Here is an 18805-nt window from a genome sequence, read left to right on the forward strand (position 1 = left end):
TCCTCTTTGTAGATATTTTTTTATAAGACGTGAATATACTCTTTAAGCTACCTTCTGCTGTTTCTAGGTGCCCTGGTATTAAAACATGGTAATAATAAGTAAATTCACTCGTCATAGGATTCTAATTGTTCTAACACAGAGCTGATGCTGTATAGCTTAAGTTCCGAACCGACCATAAACAAAAACCCCTTGATAAGGAAAATAAAAAAAGCTGCAACAAAACGCAGCCGTAGAAATAAGCGATCTTCCTCCGAATCCTTGACGAAAACAAAGATATCATTCAAGGTTTTAGGAGGGTCTTCACGGGGTAATGGCTCTTATGACTACAGGTTAAAATTTTGGCTATTTTACGGCTAACAATTAACACTACTCCATTGTTGTCACTAAACCTTTTTGGTGCATCTTAAAGACTATCCGTTAAATGTGGTCAAATTTTTCACCTAACGGCAAAATGTTTTGCCTGTTTTACGACTTAAGGTTAACCTCATTGGAATCCTCTTTTAACTCAGTACTAGTCATATTTACACTCTAATCCAATTGATTATTTTATGATAATCATTACAATCACTGAAACACTCGTAAAATACTATTTAAAAAGGAAATTCATTCGTGTTTAGTGCTCGTTAAGGATAGACAATCTAGTTTTCTTTATCAGCAAAGAAAACGAACAATGATTTATTGCCTAAAGAAAGGTGCAGCGGTGGAAAAACACAGCTTTGAGAGTGAGTGCGGCTTACATAATCATCCAACGGTCCTCTGTTAATTTGTTTTTTTCTTTATAGAACGAGCTATTTGAATATTGTAATTACAACCAATACCATGTCAACTCATCCATAGCCAGAAAATACCTATTGATCGATGATACAGAGACAATCTAAGCATACATACCACGGCCGAAGATGGGACGCGCCTGGCAACAAATTCAGTAAGGCTACAGTCAAAGAACTTCATGGTTAAAAAATTATTGGTAATTGCCCTTTCTTCCTTCTAAGTTCATCGGTTTCTACAAAATGTTCATTGAGAGAGAGAGCCATCCGTGTTTTATGTTACTTTCCAATTGATCTTTCAAAGAGTGATTTTATTAGCAGAGCACATTCTTATTATATAATTGACATAATAGACATTGAAATGTTCATTAGTGATAATCTAAATAGAATATTAAATCTCTCGAGATTCATGGTCATGACACTGAAACGAAGCAAGATAATTAAATCACCCAAAGACCGCCTAATCGCAAAAGATTCCATTTTATTCGCATCTATTTATTCAATCATTCCAGTGGAAATACTATATTGTAATATTTATCAATTGAGTGAAATCCCCACATCAGCTGTACAGCAAATATTTTGAATAGCTCCTAATTAGATAATACAAATGACACACACGGACCATTGAAAACACTGGCCATCATGGCATTGGAATTGCTTCTAATTGTCTCATAGAAGCGAATTTTAGTGATCAAGAATAATTTGGATGCGTTCAGGGTTTCATTTCCTTGCTTCTTTAGAGAACGTTAAGTAGGCTCTACCCAGGAGCAAGGAAGCACACTTAACCGCCTCCAGGTTAGCTCAAGAGCGCTGGATTATTGTGCGGAAGGTCGAGGGTTCGAGACCCGGCCAGATTAACACTCAAGGTCTTAAAATAGTTGGGAAGAATATGCTACCTTTCTATAACATCAAGAAATGGTTGGATATTCCAGTCATCTCTGATAGGGACGAATAAATGGAAGTCCTGTCACCTGCAAGGTTAGGGGTAGGAGACGTTAATTTCCCACGCACGAGATTACTGTGTGATGGATGTCCTCCCCTGGGGTGGCATGGGCGGGTTTGGTGGGTTGGGGTTGCGGTTGGTTTAGGTGGGTGAACCTAGTAGGGGACTACGTGTTCTATTGTTCTCTCGCCTGTACACTGTACGAATCTATAAATACAAATACAATACAAGTGTCATCAATAGTGTTTATCTTACCAAAATTTCCCTAAAGAACTAGTTTAGGCTCGTTTTAAGAAAAAGTTATTTTTAGAAACTCCTACAGGTTTTTTTTTTTTTTAATTTTCAAAGCAAGAGTTTTTGCCCGGCAGGATGTGACATCAAGACTTAAAGTAAAGGCTCTCCACATTTCTTAAGTTTTAAGATTTCTCCGCCTCACTTATCGCGCACTTTGTTTATGGTTCCTAAAGTAACACTCGTCTACTTCCAATACTTGGCAGACTAGAGACTCATTCTAAAACTCATAAAAGATGAAGTTCCTCTACATTCTGTTCCTGTGTGGGGGGGGCTAGTCGAACCACCTGATGGTGAGCTTTTTCCCAAGTAGCATCCACCTCAAATTTCCCAGATGGCTTAGGGTTTAATCAGGGCTTTTAAATGAAGTATTCAACACCTCATAGTGATCTCCCCTTACTCCGATAATCTATTAAGATGGGTAATACTGGACAGAGCTTTTCTAACCACTAGAATCTGATAGTTTTGAAATCAAGGGTTTTTTATAAACCAAGAGAAGTTCATATGCGGAGTGTTTTAGGGCTATGGATTTCTCTATTAAAATATGAATCGTGTTTGCGACGTTTTTGGCACAAGCGTAATTGTCCAACGAGTTTATCTTACAGATATACGACTATCAAAAGTTCTCGTTCACTTCTTTTTTTTTTGTTGACGATTGAAAATGTACTGGTTCAGCAAAAAAATGCATGCTTAAGTTTTGACTCATCATCTTTTGTTCACAAAGCATGGAGGCGGGGGAAACCCCGATAGTTTTGAGGGAGACATGTTGCTCTCTAAAGGACAAATCATGGTCGCTAGACTTGGAGTTGGTGTAGATGGACAAATGGCGACAGCTGGAGCCATGAAAAACAAACGTTGACCGGGAAGTGTTCTGGTTTGCACTATTAAAGAAAGTCTTGGTAAGTATTTAGCCTCAAAGAAGAGTATCAATTTTAATTATAAATTGTAATTGTTGTTTTAAGCCCAATGTTTAAAAAATAGTGAAGAGCCCAGGAAACAAATATTATTATTTGTCTTTGAAGATGTGAGCCACGCCTATTTTATGCCGTCTTGTGCTCTGTAATCAGGCAAATAGAGAGAGCATCGGCAGGCCATGCCTTATATTTGGCTCAAATATACCGATTTTGCACGCTCGATCGTAACGAAGGAACATATTACTTGAGTGCTGTTTGTTTGTTTCAAAGTAATTCTAGTTTTTCGCAAATTAAGCCCATATTGGGGAACCAAGAAACAGAAGAGCTTTCATGTCTTTGCGACACGAGTTAGTTTAGCCTATTCAAAATTAGTTTTTTTTTAGCAGTTAGCTTAGTATTTTGCTCAAGTTATGCTCACGAGGACTAGTAATTAGAACGCCATTGATTTATGTCAGTTGCCAGTCGGTCGATTTGCTGCTATGTCCAGCCTCTGTCCATCAATTCCCTTTAATACCATTCCGTTGTCCAAAGGTAACCTGTATATTTGAGCACAAAACCCCAAGATGAGCTTAACTGTCTGCATCCGCACATTTTACATTAGGGACTTTAAGCAGTCAGGACGGCAGCGGCACGGAAGACGTCGATTAAAAGATGAGTTTCTATTTTTAGTTAGAATTTCGAAAGTGGCTGCATGTGTTTGCCGTCTCATAGGGCGCCAGACCTCAAACTCAACATAACGCACAAAAGTAGCGTTAAGTTCCAAATGTAAATTAAAATAATTTGCCGCCGGGTTTCGGTTCGCAGACGACGCAAATTTGGGTGATTTCACGTTGTTGTTTTGCAAAGGACGGCTTAGAAATGTACAAAGTTTTAAACGCAAATGTTGGGCTATTGTTCTGTCAATTAGATGTATTGTTTTTCCACGTTCTCGTTGCCGTAGCCGTCGTGGTTTGCGTAAAGTCCCCATTAACCAGCTCTGAATGGAATTTCATTCCCTTTTAGAAGTTTCATCTTTTATGTCAGAAAGTTTTTTTATTCTTCAATCGGCGTTTAATATGCCAGAAGTAAGAGTGTAGCTAATGAATCCTGCCTCGTCTAGGTAGAATTTTAAGCCATCCATTCCGGCTGAAAGCGGTACTCTCAGAATGCATTGAGCTTGAGTAGTTGCTATAAGCTCAATCATTGGTTATATATTTCCCCTAAACAGGCGTCGAGGTACTTTGAAAACCTTAATTAGTAAGCGTATTTAGGTACGATCCTCGCTGTAAAGAGCACTATTTTAAGCAATAGTGAAAATCAGACCTGAAAAATTCAGGCTTGTACGGAATTCGAACCACTGACCTCGGCGATACTAGTGTAGCGCTCTACCTATTGAGCTAACAAGCCAACTGGGAGCTTGTCACCAAATTAATTTGATATAAACCCGTAAGATTATAAATCAAACACAACGAATATATGAGATCCATTTGTCTGAACTGCGGTTATAGAAGCGTATTTGTGCACGATCCTCACAGAGTAGAGTAGTATTTAAGCAATAGTGAAAATCAGACCTGAAAAAATTCAGGCCTGTACGGGTTCGAACCTCTGACCCGTCTGAGATACTAGTGCAGCGCTCTACCAATTGAGCTACAAGCCAACTGGGAGCAAGTAAGTATGACCTAGAGCAATCTGTGTTTACTGCTTGACAGAAAGGTATACGCTTCTCTTTTGTTTTGAAATTTTTAATTATTTTTTTTGAACTGATCCATACAAATATCTAACAATTATTAGATTCGGTTTTCGCGAGATAGCGATAGTCATCAAGGCCAAAATTTGTGTTACCTGGCGACGCCGAAGGCTAAGGCGGATAACACAAACTGAGGCCTTGATAATTATCGCTATCATGCCAAAACCGAATCCAATAACTGTTTTATTATGCATAATCCTGAGCTGCACTTGTAAAGACAAGAGCGCTCACAACTATTTTCTGAGGGTATGACGTAAGAGAATTTATAATAATACTACTTCAGTGTCATCAGTAGTGACTTACCGTCAAGGCCACGAGTACTACTTTCCCTCCATTCCGGACTACAAAACGGCAGAAAATTCAAAGAGGGAGAGTTTTATTCAGCCTGAGAATTACATTGGTATATTGCTGAAAATCTATGTCGATCGAATCGCTGTAATGTTTCATAGAAACCCTAACTTTACACAAACCTGTGGTCTATTGACCCAGTGCATTTCAGCTTAATTTACTCAAATTTCAGTTCAGGCGTATTCCCACTTATCACTTCGGATGTTCTGCCAATATGTAATGACTTAGGCATCCCTATCAGGACGAAATTGTTCATGCCATAAACTTAAATCGTGCGGCCTAAAGGATTGAAGGATTAGTGGAAGTTTCACGCAATTTCTTATTGTTTACAGCTACGACTAGTGTTTAGCTATGAGGACCCTGTTAGGTAGTGCCACAATCTTTATCTTGTGATTTATTTCCGAATAAAAAGACAAGAAAAGTCAATAATTGTCACTCTGCTCTCTTTACGTCCTTTTGGTGACAAGAAAAGTCCCTAAAAATGTAACTTTGAAGCACGTGGGCGAATAAATCTAATGGATGTTTTGTTTCTTTCCATCACTCTATCCTTTTTATTTTTTTTTGCAGTTGATTATGAATATATTTGCTGATTCTTTGCAGAAATACTACAACAGAAGAATTGCAACAGACAATCTGAGCTCAATCGCAGTTTAAATGAATCAAGCTATGGACTCCTTCAAAACACAACGATATTCACTGCTCTTTAAGAACCACCATCGCTAAGAGCGGTCCTCTCGACTTCCCGTCCAAAAAGAATTTTCCTTAATTTTTTTGCTATGAAAAGGGTTTAGGACACATATTTAAAAAATAGTTTGGTTGTTTTCCAGTTCTATTTTTGCCTCGCCACAAGCGAAAATTGACTTTTGGCTAGACCAACCGTTAGGACAACGATCGAAAGTGTAAATTCTTGCATAACTTGTCTTGTAAATAAAACCGTAACGTACATGTATTTTAACTTGTTTGTGTGTCCTTTAAAGCCACACAGTATGTCTGCAATGACCATAATGCTAAATTGGTTTCTTTAATTTTGATATTCTCCACTCTGTACATGGCTCTTGATCTGATTTAAGGAAAATTATCGAGGAAGCGCCTTCGATCGCCTTTGTTTACTTTGTAAGTCATGCAAGCGTTACGACTGATCATGTTCATGCAACGTTTTAGGACAACTAACAATTTATTTTCTATCCAATTGTCATGAAAATCTAAAATACTTTACGAAGAATATAAACAAACGAAGTTTGAACGGTTAAAGACATATCTTAGTCATTTTTTAGAATTATGCAAATGAGCTTTGACACATGCATGATTAAGAGATGATGGTGGATGAAAGCTAGAGAGATACCCGCACTTTTGAGGCAATCGGTGACCTCACTGGTGTATAAACTATCCTCCGATATGTCGTTTTTTAGCCTGATTTACGCCTGCATTTTGAGAATTATTTCTTTTAAATTGGTTAATTTTTGATTTGCAAACTATGGTCGAAGGGAAGGATGTCTGATCACGCTGATATGAATAGGATTTCAAGTGAAGTTTCCATATTTTGTCTGTGAACTGACTGAATATAGTTTGTAACTGAAATTTTCTTCTAGAGCCACAAAATACCGAACAATTTCATGAGTCAAGTTCCCCTGCTCCAGCAGCCATGATGAAGGATGATGTCTTGACGTCGGCCGGTCCTTCTAAAATTAGATAAACATCAGAAAAAAAAAATAACAACAACAGCATTAACAGAAACAAGGCTCATGTTATGTGTAGCTACTTGAAATTTAGTTCTGGTGTATTAAGTCACATCACAAGACGTTGGCAATGATCAATTTGTTTTCTTAGAACAGCAAAGCTTAGCCGAATAATATAGAGATAGAAAACACTCCAAAGCTTCACCCGTTTAGAAATTCAAGTTCCCATTGGTCTACCTCCTCCCACCGGCTCAAAAAGCGTTTGGGATCCTGCTGTGACTTCGTTTAATGTACATACCACCTATCTCCATAACAAACGCTAGGGAAACCAGTGACCCACTGTAGCTATATAGGAGAGATTACGGTATTGAATTCGCAAATGAAGCATTTCAGAACGTTTGCACCTGGTAAAGACTAAGATAACTGTTCTTACTCTCCACCATGTCGAAAGTATACGTAAGCCCTTTCATTCCACCTTCGAGGCTGAAACGGACGGAAGTTCTGCTATTCTACTGATGCATTCCATCATATGTGACATTTCTTGCACGAGAATTATAATCGTTAACCCCAACAAAGATAAAAAGATTATTTTTTATTGATAGCTAAGAATCCGAAAAAGTCCAGTTGGAGAAAAAAACATCACTTTTGATCGGATGTTTAACGATTTACCCCGCGCGCACAGCTTCAAGCTAATATAAGCATAATTATTTTCTCACAAATTCCTGTAACTCAACTACAGATATTGCTTATTGCTATCATGTACTCGATATGTTACATATGTGCACTTACAGAGAACCAGAACGATCAATGGGGCATATACCACAGTAACTCCCATCCATCTTCCGAATACACTCGCAGCTCTTCTCAGAAGGATTGTTTAGATCACGACCCATCTTGACTACTTTCAGCTGATTTTGTAAAAAGAATGTCTCCGAAAATTTTCAGGTCGTCAAGAATCCGAGCTTTCCCTAATTGAAAACGACATTTGAATTTTTTTCCAACTTTATTATAATCGACAATTTCTTGATATCCTAGCTGAGCATGAATTATGATAAAATTGTATTCCCATATCTCAATTGCAAGTCTTCCTGGTGTACGTGAGTTGTTTCAATGACAATTTTTTACCTGGAAAGTAGTATCGCTTCTCAATCATGACTCAAACTTTGAGTTTCTTAGGCTTATTTGAGGTGAAAAGAATCGAGTAAATCACCTTTTTCAAATTGAAGTTCTCGAGTCTCTTTTTATGAGTACATTTAAGCATAGCCCTTACTCTTTAAATTTCCACATCTTCTTTAACTGGAAAAACCTTTCTGGAATATGACGAATAAGTTCCGATTATCTTTTCTTCGAAGGCAGTGGTAACTCTATCAATCGATGCCAATGCAATTTTGCATCAAAGTGAACAATTCGGGAACGCAAATTACCTTGACCTGTAATTTCATAATTTGAGAGAAATCGGAGAACTCTACGAATATCTCACCAGTAACTTTCACACTACCCGGCTTTGGACTCTTGCCAAGCACGATTCCGAAAAAAAGCAAGAACGTATAATAACTTCATAATTCTTAGCTTTGGTGCATCAGGCGAGTCGACGAAGTACAGCCAAAGCAGCTAACATTTATTGAAATTTGTGTCATTTTATCTGTTGGGAGCACTCTCTCTTCAATAAAAGTAGAACTTCTTTTTCCTTTTTTTTCTCTTTATTCCCGTGGTAACGCATTCGATAAGATAAGCCCTTGCTTTGACTACCTTGACTTCAATGAACAATTATGGCAAGAAGAAAGCCCGTTTCACAGACGCCAATCTCTTTCTAGGCTGGCGATGCACGCCCACTTTTTGCTTGTTATTAGTTACACGTCCCTGCTCAAGTCAAGATTGATAAACATTAAAAAATCAAAAATACCCAACTGAACAGCTTTTTCTACAAACTTTGTTTAATAAAAGGTGTATTTCCGAAAATGCATCGGGTGGGAGTTTGGGAAGAAAATTTTCTAAAGAATATTTAGACATTTTCTTGCCAAAGCTTTCGCTAATAGACATAAAGGGTGGAAAGAATTAATTTCCTATGATTTAAGTTTTTGATTTGAAAAACTCCAGACCACCATAAGAACAGTTTATAGAGCATAAACAAGCAAACTGACTGGACGCCTCTCCTCTTCATCTGCAGCATTTGTGTTTGGTCAAATTTTAAAATAACCTCACGCTAACCAAACTCTAATCAACTGTGCTCAAAATACGTCAAAGAAATGGAGCATTGGCCTACCAGGTGATCTTGTAAACTGACTAGACGCCTCTCCTCTCTATTTGCAGCATTTTTGTTTGGTCAAATTTTCAAATAACCCCACGCTAACCAAACTCAAATCAACTGCATTCAAAATAGTCAAACAAATGGAGTATTGGCTAAGCAGGTGATCTTGAAAACTAATTGCACGCCTCTCTTCTCCGTCTGCAGCATTTGTGTTTTGTCAGATTTTTAAATAACCCCACGCTAACCAAACACTGACTAACTGCACTCAAAATACGTCAAAAAAATGGAGTATTGGCTGAGCAGGTGATCTTGCAAACTGACTGGACGCCTCTCCTCTCTGTCTGCGGCATTTGTGTTTGGTCAAATTTTTAAATAGCCCCAATCTAACCAAACTCTAATTAACTGCACTCAAAATACGTCAAACAAATGGAGTTTTAGCTGAGCAGGTGATCTTGCAAACTGACTGGACGCCTCTCCTCTCTGTCTGCGGCATTTGTGTTTGGTTAATTTTTTTTAAATAACTCCATGCTAACCAAACTATTATAAACAGCACTCAAAATACGTCAAACAAATGGAGTATTGGCTGGGCAGGTGATCTTGCAAACTGACTGGATGCCTCTCCTCTCCGTCTACAGTATTTGTGTTCGGTCAAATCTTTTAAATAACCCCATGCTAACCAAACTCTATTAAATAGCGCTCAAAATACGTCAAACAAATGGAGTATTGGCTGAGAAAGTTTATCTTGCAAAGTGACAGGACTCTCCATCTGTAGCATTTGTGTTAGGTCAATTTTTTAAATAACCCGACGAAAACCAAACTCTAATAAACAGCACCCAAAATACGTCAAACAAATGGAGTATCGACTGAGCAGGTGATCCATGTTAGAGATCAATAAATTCCAACCTGTTTCTACTCCTTCACCAGACTGTTGTAGTCTACAAGGAAGCGTAATGATCTGCCTCTACGTTCTTATTCTGTGCGGAGCAGCGTTGGCTAAAAGTCCCGAAGGTAAAATTTCTCGAGAATCAAGTGAAGTTTCTTAAAGTGAGGTTGATTCATATTTTAATCAGGATCTTTTGACGAGCTTGTTTTTTTTTTTTTTTTCTTTTTACTGTCTCCATATAGAATGTTGATCATTTTGATAGCGTGTAAGAGGCTTTTCTCGTATTGAGTTCTCAGTAAATTACTCTGGCAAGGAACTAAAATTAGAACAAATCCGGGTTCGAAAACATTAAGGGAATCCAAGGTTTTTGTGTTCCACTCTCCTGACATATGTTTGAAATATTTATTTATCTAATAGTTAATGTTTTATTGATTGTTTTTTTTTTTGGACAGAGAATAAAGGTCTAAACCTGTTTCAAGGAGACTTGAAACTATCACCTGGTCAAGTAGTGGCCTTGAGATCAGGACCTAACTCAAGGGGTGCAGGAACTGAAAGAAAATGGATAAAAGGCATCATTCCGTTTACCATTGATAAGAGCCTTAGTAAGTCCTTAAAAACAAATCAAGCATTTTCATTTATTCTTTGTTGGTACACGAACGGTAGTTAGCGTTGAAGAGTAGCTTCTGGGATTAACCTCTGAGCAGCATTTACTTGTTATTTGATGTTGTTTTCCGAATGCCACTAACACTACCACACTCCGAACATCCTTTGCTATTCACTTCCATGCAATTCGCCCAGAATTTTCGCCCAAAAATTTTGTCATCGTTGTAGGAATGAATGAGTTAAAATCATGTTTTTGTGCTATATTATCTCACTGTTATAGAATATAATGTTTGGCGCAAAGTCTTTACTTTCTATAGTTCAAAAGTTATCACACAGTGTTTCCTTGGACTCATTTTGACCGATTGAGGAAACTCGTACGCTTTCAAGGTAAAGAAGAAAAACTCATAAGCCTCTATGGCATTAATTTGTAATAGGAAAAAGTGGAGGCATGCGAGCGTTTTGGCAAGGAAAAAAAGACTGGGAGGACAGAACCTGTATCAGGCTCAGAAGAAAAGGGAAAAAAGATAAAGACTATGTGAACTTTATAAAAGGTGATGGGTAAGTATGGAGCTTTTTAGAAGCTTTGATGTCGCCTTGCTATGCAACATAAAATGAACTGTTTTCGATATTGCCTTTTATTATCCAACTACACCTAGACGAGTACAAATAACGCCATAGACGAGTACAAATATCACGCGGTATTTGTACTCATCTATCGTAGAGTACCGGTTAAACAGGTTTTCTCGCATCGCGCAAGCGAAGAATTGGATTGTAGTTGAAAAAAAAAAAACAAATGGCCAACAATTTGAATCATATTTCCGACGACGAAGAGTCAGAATGGCTGGCAAATATAGATCTAAGCTCATTAGATGAATCGAACGAAGAAAAACAGCTTGACGACCAGAAAATTTCTTCATTTAATGAAGAGATTAGAAACAGCAACACAACAACGTGCCAATTCCGTTCCGCTTCGCATACTTCTGTCACGCACTCTCCGTAAATAAAAATCCGCGAAATTCCGCACTGAAATAACAGTTTGGCGTGTTGGATAATAAAAAACGTATTAGACGTTTTGTTGTGTAGTATTGCTGAGTATGTTAACTCGTTGTTTGTATTTTGACTCGCCCTACGGGCTCGTCAAATTCCGGCACAACTCGTAAAAATACTCAGCGATACTACACAACAAAACGTCTAATAAGATATATATATCCTGAAATACACTCCAATATATTAAACATACAAAATAGACTACTACGTGTCGCAGAGGAAAAGGAACAAGGGTTTAATCAAGGAATTTTCTCTCCTTTAGCCGCATGATTTCAAGGAAATTAAGGTGTCAATTTTTGAAACTACAGCACTAGAAGGCGCGTGTAAGCAAAGCCAAATTGAAGGACGATCTCCCGAGTAAAGCTGTTTGCTTCGAGAAGATCGCTAGGGAGCACACGGGCCACCTTGATAATTGATAAACTTTGCTACAAAAATAAATTTCTCTCTAATTTCTTAGAGATTAAAACATTGAGGAATTACCCTTATATCATTTTTTGCTTTCATTTTTTGTTTTCATTTTTTCTAATGTATTTTTCGCATAAGCCTTTGTCAATTTCTAGTCAGCTTCATTTTTTATTTACATTTTCATCGATCTACGACAAAATCGTTACAAATACGAGTAGTTAATATCTGTAATTCTAAATATCCTAAAAACCTTTTCTAATTACTGTTTAAGGATTGAAAAAAGGCTTTCTTTAACATCGATCCTCAGTTGTTGTTTTGTTTGTTTTCTTCTAACCTTTAAAGTTGTTGGTCGTATGTTGGGAGAAGGGGAGGCAAGCAAGACCTCAGCCTTGGTCAAGGATGTTGGATAAAGGGAATAGTTTCTCATGAGATTGGTCAGTTATGTTGAGTTTATTATACTTTACCAGATATAAGCCAACATTAAAGAAATGAGGTCACTTTATTCCAATAAAAATTTCCCCCTGGAAATTTTAGCCTTAAGACCGCACGCAGAGTGTAGCTGTTTTCTTTTACCTTCTGTTATTCCTGGTATATATTTGAATCTTTTCAATTGTTTGAAAATCGAAATTTTTAGATAGTCCATTTCAAACCGATCTTCACATTCGTGTAATAATGTCGGCTTCTGATGCTGCTGCCAATGAATCTACTTGAAACTACGCATGATATTTTCGTCAAACTTCAAAACAAGGATTGCGAAATGAGGACATTCGTACCTGCTGTGAGCGAGAGATTAACTCAGTGAATTCGATCCTTGCTGCCTCTAATTTAGGATTGTAGATTAAGTTAGCAAATCAAGTTAATTTTTTTCCCGTATTTTGTTTCCGCGAACTTGATGTTTATCCAAAGATAGATGAACTCTCCCTTTTAAAACGCCGTCCAAAGGTTTTTTCTTTTTTTAATTTACCGCTCACCAAATTTTGCGTTTCTAAAGAGCAACCTTAAAGTTCGAAAAATGTGTTCAGCTTTTTTCAACAATCCCAATATGGGCACCATTATTTTACAAAATAACTGAGTGATCTGGCTGCTCAATCAAAACCTTAAAGCGTGGTTCGATAAGCAGTTACTGCATCTGTAATCAAAGAAAAAAAACATAATTTGAGTGAAAATGCCTTTTTACGAAGCTTCTAGGGGTTAAAAGAGATCAACTGAGAGTTAAGTCGAAAGAGGCTGGGATGACTTAATTTCGTCACGGGTATGCAGCTGGGTTGCAAAGGAACATTTAAAATGGCGTCAAACGTGGACTACATTTTGTGCACATTTGATGAAAACTTTTTAAGGGGTTTGGTCATTCACTTCAATCTTAGAACGCCGTCAGAGTCGAAACTTCATGTCATGTTCATGAGAGCAAAATTATAGGATTTTTGGCGCGTCTAAAACATTTATGTTGGCTTAATTATCTTCCAGGTCACGCTGTGGGCTTCTGGCATGAGCAGTCTCGACCAAACAGAGATAAATTTGTTCAAATTTTGTGGAAAAATATCGAAAAAGGTAAGTAAAGCCAACGAAACTCTCTATAGAGTAAATTTCAGAGAGCAACACAAAACGTTTGATTGTATTTTCAGGTAAGGCGAGCAACTTCAAGATAATCAAAAGCATTAAGTCCCTCAACGTTCCCTATGACTATGGAAGCGTGATGCATTATGGAGAAAAGTTTTTCTCCAAGAACGGAAAACCTACCATCAAACCTAAGAAGAAAGGGGTATGTTTCCATGTTTGCAAAACATAGTTTTAAGAAAATGTTTGCAAATTTTAGATATGATAGCATAAAGAATTTCAATTTATAAAAGGGAACAAAGAGGAGTCGTGGCTATTGCCTCTGTGACTATGATACAAAAAAGACGCCAGATATCAAAACAAAGGTATTTCTATGAAATTCGAGATGCCATGCGCGCACTTTTAAGCTATAGGCACTATAACCAATACATCAGCAATAATTTTGGGACGTAAAGAAGTTTAATTCTGGACGAATCTTAATTATAAATGTCATTGCTAGTAGTTTCTAAAAGGTATGTTACAAACATTGTTCATTAAGAACCGAACAACTAATTACTACTTTGAAAACAACATGAGAAATGCGAATAACATAGGAAATACGAGACAAAATATGAATGTGGACCTTTACCGGACAATTTGGGAATACGAAGGAACAGCATTAAGAACGTAACGTCACGTGTGATAATTTGTGAACTCGAGCGAACGCTTTGTCATCTGCGGCGTAATCCGCGTTACGGTGAAGGTCACGGTAATTAAGGATTGCCGCGCGGGGCCGGGACAAGGCGGGGGATTCGTTTCTACGGGCACTAGGTCCGTAAATCTGCTGATCAAAAACCAATTTGAATAGTACCGAAACATATTGCGTTGAATTAACCAGGCGTTGATATCGGGATATTTATTTTCTGCGTTTGAAGTCCACAGCCAAGTTTCTCGAAGCTCTTCCCAGTTTCTCCCTGATTTTGAAGTTGGGGGCGAGACTTATCACACGATGGGTCTAAGAGTTTTATTTCTTTAACACGCAACAAAGTGATGATTTTTTTTCTTTTAAAAGAGACTATAGAATTGTACAGTTACAATTTCCCGATATCGTCCTACTTACTTTATTTTCTGCAACAATCTTGCATCTTTCCAAACTTTTGAAAGTCGAAAATTGGCCAAAGGAGAGGTCTTAGCAAACTTGATGTGAAGCAAGCCAATAAGCTCTACAGCGGAGAGTGTAAAAAAAGTGGATAATACAAGATGAATGAACAAAAAAGGAAACAGAGGTAGGAATAAATAATTACGTCTGATATGAGGGATATATATATATATATATATCATATATAGAAAGTTTAAAAAATTGCGAGGATGGACAACTTCTGACGTAAAATATACAAAAAATTTTAATAAAAAACGTTTCGGTCAGAGACCTTCTTCAGTTATTTACAACTTTTGAAATAAAAAAAGAGCATTAAATAGGATCGAAGTGCTAATGATTACGTAATTACAGATAACGACTGATGAACTGGTGCTAATAAACAAAAAACCTAATTACAAAGAAAGAAATGGGCAAAATACAAGAGAAAAACCCTAAAAACTAAGAGATAAGAATACTAAATATGTTAATATGAGTGGCGTAATCAATTGCAAAGAAGCAATGCGGCGAGCATTAAAAAAGGGAAGGCCCACTTTTTATTACAACTGTAAACCGTAACAAAATCCCAAAACAAGGCCTTTGGAGCCCGAGAGGGCAAATTAGCAACAAAATCCCTGGAGGGGCCCTTAAATGATACTAATCATAACAAGATCCCTTGGCAGGGCCTCTGAGTCCAATCCACACCTAAAGGGTCGACAAAATCCAAGAAAAGGGCCTTTGAACGATCAATTAGTAGCGCCTAATATAAGATGGAAAATTAATTATAGCAAATTCTATTTTTCGAATGAAATTCCTTTCTTTTATTCAAACCAAGGGGTGCCAAAGAGAACAACTGAGCACTCCAATAAGCCTCTTTTGTGATTAAAAGCCTATCGATATCTGCAGAGCCACTAGGGGCCTGTACCTGATCAATGCATTGGAACGAAAAATCGTCCAGGGTGTATGGGGTTTTGTTGAAGTGTATCGCTACTTCACAAGTTGTTTTGTTTGTGAGCATAGTAGATCTGTGACTTCGGAATCTCACTTTAAAGTCGGTGGTGGTAGATCCCACGTATTGCAGGCGACATTTCTTACAGGAAGCCAAGTAAATCACATTTTTAGAGTTACAGGAAAGTCTAGAGTGAATGGTGTAATTTATATGTATACATATATATGATACCAGAAATGTGGAATCACGTGGGATGGCTTTATAACTTCACCTCCATCCTAGAGTCGGCACGGCACTGATAAAGCTCAGAATACCGAAGCAGTACTGTCTGCAGTTAGTTATGTGTGTGTCCGTGTGTGTCTGTATGTCTGTGTGTGTGTGTGTGTGTGTGTGTCTGTGTGTGTGTGTTGAGTTAGAAAAATATAAAGACTATACTTTTATCCCTACAAGCACGAAACATGCTTGTAGGGATGAAAGTGTAGTCTTTGTAAAACTGAAGTTGTTGACAGAAAAAAAAATAGATGACAAAATGAAAGCACTATACCTGGTGTCAAAATGTCCAAAGTCTGTTTCAACCTTTGCGCCAAAACAAAAGAGGTATTGCTCTTGCGATGTGAAATTTACATGCGTCGTTCATAAATAAATAGCCATTGAAGTTGAATAAATATTGTTGTTGAATGAAAATAATTTTGGTTGGATATGAAAAGAAAATGCGTGTCGTTGAACATAAATATATAATGTTGAATATAACTGTAAACTGTTGAATAAAAATATATTTTGTTGAGCATAAATATAAGTTATTGAATATAAATATGAAAGTTGTTGAATTTCGCAACATTTGGCTAACCATAGTTCATCACCTTTTTTATCAGGAAATAAAGGTGGATATATTCCACGTCATGACATCAACCAACCTCCAGCGTGCATCCATAACTCAATAGTGTACGCTGTGGTGTTTACCATTTTCATGTCTTTACCGAATTATTTTTCGGTGGGAAGCCCTTAAGATGTACTTGTTTTCAGGACTTCATCTCCGAATCGTTAGGAAGAAAAGCTCGCCTTGTCATAGGAAGTATATCAGAGCCTAATACAATCATTTCTCAGTTAAATACGAACTCTGTCGTGAACGGTCTCGCGACAAATAATCTCAGTCGAACAGTCGATAGTACGATCACAGGTTTTATTCTTACTTATTCCTCTCTGTCTCCGGATAGATATCTAAAACTAAAAGATTGATTGCGTAATTTAGGGTTAACCTTGGTCTCTGATGTCGAGGGATGTGGGTGGTGTCAGTTTGCAGTTTTTGTTCTTCGTAAACTAACTAAGTTTTTTTTTTCCCCGCAGGATCTCCTACCTGGAAGTAAACCGCTTGACTTTTGTAGAATAGAGTGAAACAAATGGATGGGAGAATAAAGATTGTAAAAGCATAACCGTTGTTTCATCTCTTGCAATGTACGTGTATGCAATTACAAGTAAAGCAATGAAAGATTACACCCAAAAGAAATTTTAATCGATTTTACGGGACGTAAAGACGTTTCATATTTGAGTGTCTGGTTATGAGTGACGCTGTATATATTTTAGGATTAAAGCTACAGTTTTCTTTATGACCTGGTGCTTCACTAACCGGCTTATTTCTGTTTAGGGTCCGATAAAATTGTTAGGTAGGTTAATTCATTTTCGGCAACTTAAATATCAACTGATATTCTTTAGTTTTAGCCGAGGCATGGCACGTCTCTTGACGCTTCAAAAACAAACGCGTGTAAGTGAACATTTCTGATGGAATGAGCTGGGAGAAATCAGATCATGTGGGGCGTTCAAACCAATAGCGTGCTGTGGAAAATATATTGACGGATGACGAAAGAAGTTATTTACCTCGCTCTGGTAATGCATTACACTCATTATAATATGAAGCTGCGCTGAACGAGTTTCATAGAAAAGAAGGTTGGGTGATGGCGGCTAGAGACAAAAAATTCCTGAATTTCCCCAGAGATCAGCCATTTTAAAGACCTCTTACAGACAAAGTTCGTGGTCTGTTTTTTCCGCTCGGATCTATGGCCCAAGGGAGAAGCGGGCGAACCATTAATATGAGAGGGTATTCTATGCCAGCACCCTCTATCCAGAGTTATATCCTGACGACCCTCTGTTCTTCCAACGTATGATAAGCCCTTAATAAAAGATTTGATGACGGAAAAATTTTTCAGAACTTTTCAGATGAAGGTGTTTCAAGTAAATATTATATTTAAATTTGGTACATATTGAAACTCTCATTGTGAATTAAGGATAGACCATTGAAAACGTGACTGCAGGGTGCGGCCAAAAAAAATTGAAAAAAAGGATAAATAAGTTCAAAGCTCACTGTAAATTATTCTGAAAATGTATGCCGACAAATTAATGCGAAATAGCTTCCCATAGAAAATGAAATGTTCCCATTTCAGTTTCCAAAAATAATTTGAATCTCCTGCAATCCTTATCACCTACCCCTCCCCCCTTATAACTTTTAATCGGTGCTTTCATAAAATTGGGTTCAGACCAAATCAACTGAATATGAAGTCACACTGAATTACAATACCGCTTCTATGGCAGCCTTAATGCTGCACATAAATCACTTGGCAATCCCGTGCGCGGCCGCCCGTTAAAACTAATGCAAGGACGTTGCAGCGAATTGGTTCGCCTTTAATAGCCAGTTTCTTTCTCTTAATTAAGCTGCGCGATGGCAAAGCTATTTTTTCTTGTTTGTGAGTCTAACACGACACAGCTTAAGCAAAAATGGCTCATAGGTCAACAAAATTCCGTACCCTCTGCCCTTTGTGAAACATTCATAATATAATACTGTTCTTCTCTTGAACCGGATACATGGTAGCCATGATGGCCGCCATAGCTTGAGAATCTCCAGCTTCGAAAAAAGGAAAGAAAAACATACACACATTGGACGAATAAAAAAACTGCGAACATTTGAAATGCGGAGTCAGTATTTTCTTTTTCTAAGGGGAGGTGTCTAATCCTGCCATTTTCTTTTCAACTATGCGGAAGCAGTCTCTGTCATAAACCTCTGCTCATCTTTTATTAACAAAGATTCAAGATTTTGCCATTATTTGATATATGAATGAGATTTCAGGAAGGCGGAGGAAGAAGCAATTTCGTGCCTCTAAATATTAATACCTTGTTTAGTTCTTACTCGTGCCCTAAGCACTCGATGGAATTGTTCTTGAATACGCAATCTATGGAAATGCATGTTTCCCCCCACCCCCTCCCCCCATGCTCCTTCACAGCAAAGTATATCTCGCTTCTTGCACAATGGTAATATTTAAAACCGAAGTGGAAGTGGCAAGTAGTGGAT

General features: G+C 37.6%; 1 protein-coding gene across 1 annotated transcript; it reads left to right on the forward strand.

Annotated features, from left to right (window-relative positions):
• The first annotated feature begins 9763 nt into the window (after nt 1–9763).
• On the forward strand, nt 9764–16898 carry LOC111336487 (zinc metalloproteinase nas-13). Its single transcript, XM_022942590.2, has 8 exons — nt 9764–9921; nt 10249–10398; nt 10834–10957; nt 12194–12285; nt 13316–13399; nt 13474–13610; nt 14549–14670; nt 16813–16898. Exons 1-7 carry the CDS (start codon nt 9792–9794, stop codon nt 14636–14638), a joined length of 807 nt encoding a protein of 268 aa, XP_022798325.2. The 5' UTR covers nt 9764–9791; the 3' UTR covers nt 14639–14670; nt 16813–16898.
• The last annotated feature ends 1907 nt before the right edge of the window (nt 16899–18805 follow it).

This window comes from Stylophora pistillata, chromosome 9, assembly GCF_964205215.1.
Source record: "Stylophora pistillata chromosome 9, jaStyPist1.2, whole genome shotgun sequence".
NCBI classification, from domain to species: Eukaryota; Metazoa; Cnidaria; class Anthozoa; order Scleractinia; family Pocilloporidae; genus Stylophora; species Stylophora pistillata.

Excerpts from the sequence above, each read along its gene's own strand:
- LOC111336487 (XM_022942590.2), top strand. The coding sequence starts at position 9,792 with ATGTTAGAGATCAATAAATTCCAACCTGTTTCTACTCCTTCACCAGAC. Across the intron at positions 9,922-10,248 it reads GTTGGCTAAAAGTCCCGAAG|AGAATAAAGGTCTAAACCTG; the intron begins GTAAAATTTCTC and ends TTTTTTGGACAG. Across the intron at positions 12,286-13,315 it reads AATAGTTTCTCATGAGATTG|GTCACGCTGTGGGCTTCTGG; the intron begins GTCAGTTATGTT and ends ATTATCTTCCAG.